Source organism: Pangasianodon hypophthalmus, chromosome 23 (assembly GCF_027358585.1).
Source record: "Pangasianodon hypophthalmus isolate fPanHyp1 chromosome 23, fPanHyp1.pri, whole genome shotgun sequence".
Lineage (NCBI taxonomy): Eukaryota > Metazoa > Chordata > Actinopteri > Siluriformes > Pangasiidae > Pangasianodon > Pangasianodon hypophthalmus.
In genome coordinates this window covers 6,410,205-6,422,585 of record NC_069732.1, presented here as the reverse complement: position 1 = coordinate 6,422,585, position 12,381 = coordinate 6,410,205, and the positions used below count along the sequence as shown (strand labels likewise).

The 12,381-nt window shown below is 38.5% G+C and overlaps 2 protein-coding genes across 2 annotated transcripts; both read right to left on the bottom strand.

The window, feature by feature from the left end:
• Positions 1-5,392: 5,392 nt before the first annotated feature.
• twist1a (twist family bHLH transcription factor 1a) lies at positions 5,393-8,033 on the bottom strand. The gene is made up of 2 exons (XM_026929961.3): positions 7,369-8,033; positions 5,393-7,130 (listed from the first exon to the last, which is right to left on the bottom strand). The coding sequence occupies exon 1, from the start codon at positions 7,911-7,913 to the stop codon at positions 7,404-7,406; it is 510 nt and encodes a 169-aa protein (XP_026785762.2). The 5' UTR covers positions 7,914-8,033; the 3' UTR covers positions 5,393-7,130; positions 7,369-7,403.
• A 2,838-nt stretch (positions 8,034-10,871) lies between these two features.
• On the bottom strand, positions 10,872-12,048 carry LOC113536247 (fer3-like protein). Its single transcript, XM_026930087.3, has one exon. It carries the CDS (start codon positions 11,534-11,536, stop codon positions 11,108-11,110), a length of 429 nt encoding a protein of 142 aa, XP_026785888.1. The 5' UTR covers positions 11,537-12,048; the 3' UTR covers positions 10,872-11,107.
• Positions 12,049-12,381: the final 333 nt, after the last annotated feature.

Sequence of the window (12,381 nt, the reverse complement as noted above, 5' to 3'; positions counted from 1 at the left end):
TTCAAAGGACCCGAATCCAGATAGGCTAACACGTTGCAGACGACCTCACTATAGCAACCAAGACAGCCAAATATTTTAGTATATTGAAAAGTTGGAGAAAAAACAGAAAGGTAATAATCCCACTGGAGCAAAATATAAGATGTGTCTCATATCATAATACAATGACCTAATACTTGAAGCATTCACAATGTATTAGTGTATAAGATCAGAATATAGATCGTATTTTGAAGTGTTCAAATTTTGTATTAAAGTGAAATGACATTAAAAATGCATGTGGTAAAGACTAATGCCAGACTGTGATAAGTTCGTAACTATGCTACATGATTTTTTTTTTTTAACAAATACAGCTTTAAAACAGAGACTAAATCTCTCTGAAGTTGGTTCTGTCTGTTATCTCCTACAAGCACTCTCCCTACCATTCCGTGGTGCATTATGGGACAAGTTAAACATCAAGAAATGACAAGAATGGCATATACAATAAGTAGACGAACTTTACACACAGCTGTGTATAGCCTGTATAGCTAAATATTACATAATTTATCTTCATGCACTAATAGCTCTGTGGTCATGACAGTGATCTGTAATTGGCATGATTGCAAAGTACAAAATGCATCCCATCGCTCGGAGTGTTACAACACAGACTAGCCACCACACACCACCTAGCTGAACCTTCTAACTCTTTCTCTTTTCTAATTGGTTCACTAAGGATGTAGTTTGTATTGTACAGGTTCTGTTTTCATTTTAAAAATAAAATATGGGCTAATAATGGTTTACTGTACAAAGTTCATAGACCTTCACTAACTTAATGTTCCTGGACAAAAGCTAGCATCCTGAAAATGTTGGTGCTGGTGTGTATAGATTCCTAAAACCATAATGTTCAGAAAACATTTAACATTGTTAATTGTTGTTGGTGTATTCTAAAATATAGATTGTTCACGATGTTTAAAAAAAACGCAACATAAGAACTGGAGTTACTAAGTGCTAGAAGGAAATGTATCCTGAATTTGGATCAAAGTTTAGTTAGTTAAAGATGTAGTGTTGTTACTGTTGTCATTTAGTCACTGGTTCTCTCTGTATCTCTGTGTCTGTAAGTATGACACCAGTTCTAACACATTTAATTTCCCCAATAATGAGCAAGATAGAAATGATGTAATTTGATTTTAGTAAAAAAAAAAAAAAAAAAAAACAACTTAGTGATGCTTCTGTTTTTGAAGTAATATATATATATATATATTTTAAATTTTTATTAAAAAAAATTTTTTTACACAGAACAATAATTCTTACTGTTAGAGTAATCAAAATTCAAAATCAACCATTGTTGAGGTTAAATATATAATTAACTAACAACATTTTTTCTAATTTTACACCCTGGTGCTGGTACACTCGCTAACTGTTTATTGGGTGGTAGTTTGAGGACAAGTTATGCTAAGTTAAAAGTTGCTCATGGAACAAGAATGTCCACACACACATGCACACATACACACACACACACACACACACACACACACGCATCACTTCATAGCTAACATAAATCTATAACTGAGTAAATAAATCAGAGTGGTTGAAATGACACAGCTTGGATTCAGCTGAATTCAGGAGCATTCATTTCCCTCAGAGGTCACATTTTACCCCAAGTGTTGTTACAGCTCACCCAGGGTTTGGGGTAGAATGTCACATTTCTCTCAGTGTCTTTGAAACAGTATAACTTTCTTTTAATCTGCCACAGAGATACAGAAACCACTGAGATTTGTAATAGACACGTGTATAAAATGTACTGTTGAATAATTTATCTGGTGGGAAATGTGCGGAAAGGTGAATTGGGTTACAGCCTCTTCTATGGCAGCACAAACACATAACTTATTAGGTCCATGGATTATAAATCTCTTATTTTTCCCCAATAAAATTTTAGAGTGAGAAAATGTGCTTAGTGTGTGTTTAGTTGGTTCAGTTGAGATTTCATCTAATAACCTGTCTCGATGAGGATCAGCAGAAAGCAATAATGACCGGATACAGGAGTTTCCTGAACACCTGTTAACTGGTGATGGTGAGGGATGACAACAGAAATAATGAAATATTACTCTGATAAAACTCTGATAGTCCAGTCTCTCACTCAAAACAATACAGGGTACTTCTGCAGAAATTAAGTATCAATTTAAACCTATGACTGTGATTTTCTTTTTCTCCAAAACCACATATAACAGTTGTAATATTAGGTTATATGATGTTTTTGTTTCTGTCCGTAAATACTCAACCAAACACATATTTAGGTATCAAAATGAATGTAAATTCCAATTACTCAATTATCTGAAGATTTCACACACAGTTCACTAAGGAAGAAGAACTTTAAATATTCAGTTTATTAAATATCAGTCAGTTCATGTGCAAAGTATCAAACAACCGATATTATTTGAAAGTCTGATTATTACAGGTTTAATATTAAAATAATGAAAAGTTACAAAAGCCTTAAATAAAGTGCATAAAACAGCCATTTTATAATCCAGAAAAATAGCTGAACATAGCCTATTAAATTCACTAACAAATTTTTTTATTAAGATACTAGACATTTTCTCTATTACAGACAACTGCTGATCAGTTTAATAATATTTATTTGCCATTTTACAATAAATAAATAAATAAATAAATAAATAAATAAATAAATACATTTTCCCTTAGAAATGTGATCAGTCGAATTAATTTATAACAACTCTTAGGTTGCACTTTTGCTGTTTCACATCAGGTGCTGATTTGAAAGCATGAAATAATGAACTAGTCACCATCCAAGGAGCTTCAGGTCACGTGCTAGATCAGTATCACGGAAACCATTCATATGAAATGTATCATATTGTGCAAATGTATGAATATAATATGTAGCCATAAACTAGTCTGAATGAGAATATGATGTCAGAGTGATTGAGTGTGTAGAGTAGGAGCAGGCTGGCAGGAGAGACACCTGTCTGTCAGCTCCATCACTCTGTCTCTCTGCACACCACATCACAGATTAAAGAAATAGCATATATAATGTATTATACATTGTATAATAATATATTCATATATAAAATATAATATAGCTAATATATTATTTTTGTACATAGTGATACATAATGACAGACTCAGTGTTTAATGTGAGATTATATTGTTTTATTTTATTTATTAGACTTTTAAGATCTCAGTAATCTTTAGAGTTTTAAATGACCTCAGTCCTGCACTGAACAAAACATGTTTTTAAAACATGGTTGCAATAAATAAATCAATCTGACTTGACTTAATAACAGTATCAAAGTCTATTTATTTATTTATTTATTTATATCTATTCCTTTTTTAATACATTAATTTATTCATTTATTTATCAATTCCTTCCTTCATTATTTATTCGTTTATTAATTTATTTATTTATGCATTTCGTCCTTCCTTCTTCCTTCCTTCGTTCCTTCCTACGTTCTCTCATTTATTTATTTAGTTATTTATTCATGTAATTGTTTATTTATCAATTCCTTCTTTTCGTCCTTCCTTCCTAATTTCCCTCATTCATTTATTTATTAAATATTTATTCTAAAGCATCTCATGTAGACCAGGTCATCCTGATAATTCAACACACCACCGTTAACTTCAAAGGTGCTGTCCTCTGTGTGTGTGTGCGTGTGTGGGTGCGTGTGTGTGTGTGTGTGTGTGTGTGTGTGTGTGTGTTTGTTTGTATGTGTGCGCGTATGCGCGCGCCAGTGTGTTTTATCTCTTTCTTCTGCCATGCCTTATATATGCTTTATAGTTTGGAAAGGTCGAGGTGCAGGAATTTGGCCCTAATTCCTTAAACAGTGTATGAAGTGTTAAGTTAGTGGTGGAGAGCTTCCTCTCTTCCTCTTCCCCAGAACACAGCCTCAAGTTTAAGACAACAGGGACACGGTCATCTGAAGATGGGGAATCGATTCCCTCTCTTGGTGAATCACTGTCGACCCTCGGGTCAAACCGGATGGTTTTACATTAACACACACACACACACACACACACACACGTCAAATCGTTTAACTGGCCTGCTCGTGTGGGTTTTGTAGTCTACAGCCACTGAAGACGGAGGAATTTCAGCTGATCTAATGTCCTGCATTCTTCATGCAGGAAAGAAAAACACAGCCATGCCTCTGGAATTCTCTTACATGTGTTTATTTATTTATTTGTATTCCATTTTCAGATTAAATCTTTGCAAAAATATCCACCAAGATTCTACAACTCTTGACAAATAAAAGCGTGGCTAATTTAGGTCATTATTTATTATAGATTATTAATTAAAATTAGATGCAGGTTACAGTTGAGAGTTTCAGAACTGAATCGCGGGCCTACTCTTGTAAGAACCACATCTGTTTCTGGAACACATCTGTATTTTTGGGGGGGGGAAAAAAAAGGCAGCATTTCTAACATCTAGTATATTAACGTGTTCATTAAAATAAAATATATGTATATATATATATCATGTTTTAAATGCTAGTCTGTGAAGGGGGAAAAGAGCTACACAAGTATTTACCAGTTTCTCTTCTTCTCTTCTCCTCGGGAAAGGAAAGCAATCCTGCAGAGTCTTCTATCAGAAAGAGAAATCCCTGAGCATTCAGAGCAGGAGGAGGGAAGGAGGGAGGAGAGGGCTCGTCTTCTTCTCAGCTTCGATAACAACACCAGCAAAACAGCTCCAAACTCTTGGTTAAAAATAGCGTCTAAACTTCTTTACTTTCTTGATTAAGGAAAGTCACAGCGCTTTGTGTCAGAGCTGCTGTTCTGCGGCTGTGCGCTCGCGAAGGCGGACCCCCAGCTGCAGCTAAAACATCTGCTCGCTGCTTCACGTGACGTTAAAAGAAAAATACCAAGCACATCTGGTAAAAATAAGTTTGATTCAGGTGCCTCGGTTCTTCCTTTTCTTTCTGTACAGCTCAAAGGAATGCATGAAGCCCTGAATTTCACTTGTTTCATATAAGAAACCTGGAGGAAGAGAAGAGTAACGACAGAGGCCAAAACCTTAAGCGGCCTAGCTGGTGCAACAGCCTTGTAACGAAATATTAATAATAATAACAATAATATATATATATTTTTTTTCTGAGGCAGATTAGGAACTTTTAAGAGATTAACACCTGCCCACCTGCCAGCTGTGCCAGTTTGGGGGGGGGGGGGGAGGGTTACCTTAGTGCTGTTTATCAAAATAAAATAAAATAAAATAAAATAATGATGAATATAAATGATTAATAATTTGGCGTAGCATTATTTTTCTTGGATATTGAAACCTCTAATTGCTCTCTCACAAATAGCCTAAAGGAATTTAAAAATAATTTAAGGTGCATAACTGGACCTTAAAGACTGCTAATGTACCTTTACTCTAAAGTTACACCATATGCACCTTCCCATGGTAAAAAAATACACACTAAAGGTACAAAAGCTGCACCATACCAGCGACAAGGAAAGTAGAGTTTGGTATCTTTTTTTCCTGAGAGTGTGTGTGGCTGCTACATTAAGAAAACAATCAGCCACATGGCGACTAAACTGAGGTTATGTGCGCTATAATTTCCTGATTTATAAACCAAACCGAGACCTGTTCCTCCTCCTCTTCCTCCAACCAAAATATCTGAATGCATTAAATACCTGATGTTCTTCTTTTCTTTGCATTAGCACTATGCTATATGCTTATATCAATAAGAGGACAGTGGATGGCAGGGAAAATATCCTTTTTCCCTCTGCCCCGCACCTCTGCGTGACCCCGTGACCCGACTGCGTTTCATTCGCATCTGGGAATTCCACACCAACCCAATTACACACACTGTGTCTTCAAAAGATTGCTTCACACCATCCTCAAATGCTTTCCCAGACCTGTTTTCCACCTGACCCATCAGACACTTCTGCTTTCTTTCTGTACCAAACTGTATCACGTTACAAAGCAGCCTTATGCGTTTATTCGTGGATGCTTTCACACTTTCTCATCACATCACGTCCCTAAACACGCCTGGAAGCTCATCAGTGAGGATTTGGTATCAGTCGAGAGTGCAGTGAAAGGAGTTCAGCATTTTGAGACCACTAAGTGTGCATTACGAGGAGTGTGATATTTTCTGAGATTTATTTTGCAGACGTCGGGAAAAAATCTCAGCATAAGTGCTGTAGCTTCAGCCCAAAGTTTCCAACCTCATCTTAAAGATTTGCAGTGCAGAAATATAAAGTTTAATAAATGCATCGCATTCCAGTAGCAGTGGAATTAACCAGCACAAAATACCAGAGTAAAATATTGAAATATAAAGTAAAATCATTATTAAGAGTGGATCTTGACACCAGATTACTTGCCATACAGTTAAAGCATGTATACAGCAGCTCTCAAACAGGCTGTGATCTCGAAAAATCAATAACTATTTAGATTAGAATAAATTTAAGACGATTTATTGAACATTGTTTACACGATTATGGATCTGCCATCATGCAGATATTAAGTCTTTTTCTTGCCCTCTTCGAATTGCCCACCATGGACACAGATACGAGTAGTTTGTTTTGAAAAACTGAAGCAAACCCTGATTTGTTCATAATGGTAAAATCAGACCGGAATAATTTATATTCAAACCACTTTTATTGCAGAAAAATAAACGCATATTTACAAACATGAAACAAACAAATGCATGTAGACACCGGATCCATTCTGCATCATGACAAGTATCAATAAATAAATAACCTTTCATTCATGGACCAGATAAAAAAAAAAGTTTTATACAGATATGAGCCAAGTTTCGTTCTGTGACGAAATAAATATGACGACATTCATATTCGTGGCTCCACACTGTCAGCCCGAAATGAAGCGCCTGCTTCCTGCTGCTGCAGTCTTTCTGGCTTGGTATGAGATGGCAAGGCTGGTCGGAATGCATGCATATAGCCTACACAAGTACAAAGTTCCAACATTCATCGTCAAAACCGCATTTACAAGCACGGATCTTGAAGGCAATTCCTTGTATACTGTCGTTAAGTGCTCGCGACGACGCCACGGTCCACCCCGGTAAGATTGTCTCCAAAATCTTCCCTGTTTGGCTATAATCCGGGCCTGCTGACTCTACAGGCTGTTTCCTTTTGGTCCTCTTGCTGTGCGCAGGCTTTCTCCTGCAGTCCTTCTGCTGCTCACAGTTAGATATCTGCATATGAAGAAAGATGACATTTATTACAGTGCACTAGAAAGTAAAAATAATTAGAAAATAGTAAATATTCTCCGACATGTTTGTGTTTATGATGTGTATGATATGATATGATTTTTAGGAAGTGTAGTAGGCCTCAGTAGGCTTGCAGATTAAAATAAATTGCATGATATGAACCTGAACATGTTATGCACTTAAAGTTATGCAAAATTGTGTGCACTGGGTTTGGCGTGCATACCATCGCTCTCCAAAGAAGCCGCAGGTCTGTGCGCGTTAGTGAGATGTTGACATGGACCATGCGCCCTCCATCCTCCACACGGAAAACGCGTAGCTCAGCCGTTCGTGCGCCACATAACTGCAGCTCGCCATTTTGGAGTCCAGCTCGTCGCTTTGCAGCACCTGGCAGAGGAAGTCGATGTAGCGCGCGGCGAGCTTGAGAGTCTGTATTTTGCTCAGTTTGTCCGAGGGCAGGGTGGGGATGATCTTGCGCAGGGAGGCGAACGCCTCGTTCAGGGACTGCGTGCGTTGCCGCTCCCGCACGTTCGCCATGACGCGCTGCGTCTGCAGGTCCTCGAACGACTGCGGGCTTCCGGCGCACTTTTTGCCTCTTTTCCCGGAGCCTGGCGTCGGGCTGTCTGAGTCCTCTCCGCTTCTTCGGCTCGCTCTCCTTTTCCTTGCGCCGCGCTTCTGCTGCCTGTCGAGCTCCTCTTCGCTGTTACCGAGACTGTCCACCGGGGATTCCGGGGAACTGGATTCGTCGTGCATCGCCTCTTCCTCGAACATCACCTTCGGGTCGGTTCGGTTCGTACTTCCTTCCTGGAATTCGCCTTCAACGTGTCGCGCACTCGCGCTGGCCCCGCGCGCCACCGAGGTGTCGCTCAAACTCAGGAGAAAGCTTGGAGCGCTCTTATAGCCTGGAAGGCGCAAACTTTATGGGCAGGACCGTGATTGGCTAAGAGTGCGTGCGACGTAAGACGGAGGAGTAGGAGAGGCTGAGCAAGTATTTTCAAAAAATCCGTTATACAAGTTTCTAGACTTTAGGTAGAGAAATAACAGAATAAACACGTGCACAAATTGAAAAAAAAAATGCAACCGATCTAAAAGAGACAGGACGCTTAACAGCGATAGTATTATTCATATTGTCAGGGTGTAAATTGCATAAATTGTATAAAATCCCCCACGTCACGTGACACCAAATAAACAGGGCAAACCCACACCCTAAAAAAACTGAAGGTTGCAAACCTTTACGCATTCTTAATCTTAATTTTAATCATCAAGCAATTTTGCAACAAGGTTCCAGTTTATATTTTCAAGTGTTCCACTAAAGAGACAACCTCTTCCAGGGACCTTTTGTTTTTAGAAAACACAAAGCTTAAAAACAAACGGCTGGGTTAATTAATGCAGATCATTACTGTTTATCTTTCATGTGGGCGTGGAGATTTCTGCAACCGAGGAGTTTCATTGACTGCTCTTTGGTATTAATAAGCTTCTAAGAATACATGCAAATTTTTAAATGTAACACCAAAGATAGCACCTTTAACACAAAAAATAGTTAATTGTTATTAATTGCAAAACTATGGGGTGCAGAGCGCATGCGCGCAATTACTGACATTACTGATTACAGCATATATTCATTGGCTGACACGCGCATCCTGGATGTCTCGCCAGAAGAGGTGCTACTTTTCTCACATTCTCATAGTCTGCTCTTTTTTTTTTCTTTTTTTTTTCTGGATGTGGTCGGTGCTAGGTGTGGTCGCTCCTCTTTCCAAAAAGGTTGCCAGATTGATGAGCGTTTCCAGCATAATCACGGTTTAAAAGCCTTCTCATTTACTCACTTTAAATCTGGCCAAGCTATATCTGCCAGCACAAGGTCGTGTTTTTCCAGCAGTGTCATTAAAAATGGCCAGATAGTTCAGGACTCTATCCAGTTATTTTCCAAATGTCATACTGTCATGTAATTGTTAGTAATATATACAGAAATCACACAGTGAAGGTATTGTCTAGGGTAATCTGCCTCATCTGAATATGTCAAAATATCCAGTTATAATCGGTCTATTATTTAATTTGTCTTTGTACAGAGAACAGAGTGAGTCTGGACTGCTTAAATAGACCTCTCTGTTTATCTTAACATGTTCAGTGCAGTCTTGAAATGTGCATGCCTGTGTTAGCATTCAGCCCACTGGGACTGAGAGCAGCAAGGGCTGAGGATTTAAAAGCCAAGTCAGACTCGGGTTTACACACACACGCACACACACACACACCGCCCACATGGGCAGCTTGGAGCACACGGCGCATCAAGTGTGCGGCCAAAACACAAAGCAAACATTAAACTAAACGAGATATCAGTCCAAAGAAAACACGCAGTCTAAAGTGGCCCTGGCTGTCACATGGGCTCAGAAAAAAAACTTTCATAAAGACGTCTCGTCTCTCGCTTACTCGATTAACATTATCCAAACAAGTCAGATCGAGACACAAATACACACACACACTCGTCTTCTTTTAGATAAGAAAGTTTCATCTCTCAGCTCCTGTTTATTTCTCGCATCTTTTAAAGATGCCACTGGGGGGCGCAATGAAATCAATCGATAATTCCAGATAAGTGGTTCCCAATCCTGAGTGTCTCTAAGAGGCACTCTACAATTCAATGTTTTGTCTGCATCTGAACTCAACTCACTCTCATTTACAAGACATTCAAGAGGCTGGATTTATATCTGGCGCAAGAAAACACTACAACTAATGCTGAGCAGTGGAAACTTTTGGATCAAGATTTTGAAGATTTTGAATGACGCAACATCTACATCTATCACCAAGTGAAGCGGAACAGGATTAAATATTCATCTGAATGATTTATTACTTGTTAAGAAATTCTAAAATTTTACATCTAAAGTTACCCAGAGGACCTATGAGGTTCCAAAAAGGCAAACAACATCGAGTTTTTAGAGGTAAAGGCGCAGCTGAACAGCAGTGTGTGTGAGCTCTAAGCTGCAGGTGGGGCTACCTGAGCTCTGTCCATGGTCCTGAAACAGACCTGACACACACACACACACACACACACACACACACACCTGAGCATCAAACACCTGTTCAGCCATATGCATCATTTATACACCAATATATACACTAATATACAGTACACTGAATCTCCACATTATCCTAATGCAAATATCTCAGGCTTTAGCTATTAGACAGCAAGTAATAATAATAATAATAATAATAATAATAATAACAGAAGTGATAGGAAAAAGGATTACCAATAGTCCAGGAATTTGATTACTGAAACGAAGAACTAGACAACCCATGAATATCAGAATATCTTTAAATTCTAAAATTGTTATTATTATTTAGAGATGGCACGATACCACTTTTCTTTTCCGATACTGATACTGAAACCTTGAGTATCAGAGAATATCAATACGCATCCTGTATTGTTTTCTTTAAAACCTACTATGCTTAATTTTTTGTAACTTAAGCACTAAATTTATTAAATCTATAAAGCATAAATACAATAAAATCAACCCTAAAAAGTATATATATATATATATATATATATAAAACATTTCCAAAATCTAATTCTAAAGCTAAATCCTATTCGAATCCTTACCATCTGTTACAGAATCTGATATCTGATGTGTTTTCTCAGGTATCCAATCCAACTTTTTTTTTTTTTTTTTTTGCTGGTATAGGAATGATTCCATCTCTATGATTGTTATTATTATTATTGTTGTTGTTGTTTTTGTTGTCATTGTTGTTGTTACTTTAATACATTTGTATAATTGTATATTTATTATTTATTCTTATTATTATGTTTTTTTTCATATATGCATGCAGTGTTTGTTATTGTATCTTTTCTTCTATATAGGCTATATATTTTTGTACACTGTTGTGTAATTTCTGAGACGCCTATAAATAATTTATTATTATTATTATTATTATTATTATTATTATTATTATTATGTATAAGGTCCCTTGTCTTTCTGTCATTTTTCCAGTAATTCCGTCATGAAGGAGATGTACACGATGGCAAGGCGCAGGGTTTCGATCCTCGACAGCCTCTTCTCGTAGGCGAAGGTGGGAACTTTCCTCCGGAGTTCATCGAAAGCCTCGTTCAGGCTGAACATCCTCCTGCGCTCGCGGATGTTGGCGGCTCGCCGCTGCACGCTCGTGATCACGCGCTTCCGCTTCGGCGCCTTGCGGACGCCGCTCTCACCTGCGCGCGCGCCTGGGCAGTCAAACCCGTTAATGGCGGAGGCGAGGTCTTCACGTGCTCCGTGATAGTCCATGTGGTAAGTGAGTGATGCGTCCAGGCCTTCTGCACCTCCAAAGACGGAAGGCGGAGGCGCTTCGCAGTTCATATCGCTGACGAAGTTAAACATGGTCGGCTCGAGGAAAGGCCTCTGCGTGTCCATGGCTCTGAATAATCCTGTGAAAGGGCTACATGTCCACTTCTGACTTTAGCGCCTTTTATACCACCATATCACGGATTAAGGACTACTCCTTATGAGTGAAGGAGTCAGTGCTTTTAATCTTAATGTGATATGACGGCTGATGGCCCAGGACGCGTGGACGCCATGCACTGACGCCTGTAATTCACCTTTATTTTTTTTGGGATAATCCTGTCAGAGCGTTGAGGTCAGTTCCGTTTTGGCAAAAATCCAAAGGGTCCAATCCCTGCTGATTCATTAAGTCTGCTCTTTCGGCACCATTTTCATGTCTTCAGGTGCCTTTAAATTCAGTCTAAGCCCAGTTTAAGGATGAGAGAGAAAGAGAAAGGTCCACCAGTCCTGCAATAGCCTAGTGATTCTTCCATTTGATCTCACTTGTGCTCTTCAGTCCTCAATGATGGCCTAAAGAGAAGAGCCTCTTGACAAAGGGTCACTCAGTCGTGTTTGCTCGGTTTCCCAGTGCACTCTGAGGCTAAGTAATGAGACTTCTGCTACTTAAATGGCCAATGTTAGAGACCAAATATAACATTCCCTAACAGTCACTATACTTGAGTAGCCTTTCTTTTGCAAATTAGTGCAAATAGTTCCCTGTTCCCATGGAGAAGCTCCCACTGGTGTCTCTGAGTTAAAAAATAGTTTTAAAATTTAAATTTATCTACCTATTCTTTTAAAAATATTCTGAAAAAGATGTTTCATTGACTGCCAATACATCTGGGTTCCTAATTTCAGTGATCTTTGTCCTAATAATAGTTCCTGGACTACTGGGATTTTTTTTTTCATGACTTCAAAGCCATCCAAGCAAACATTTA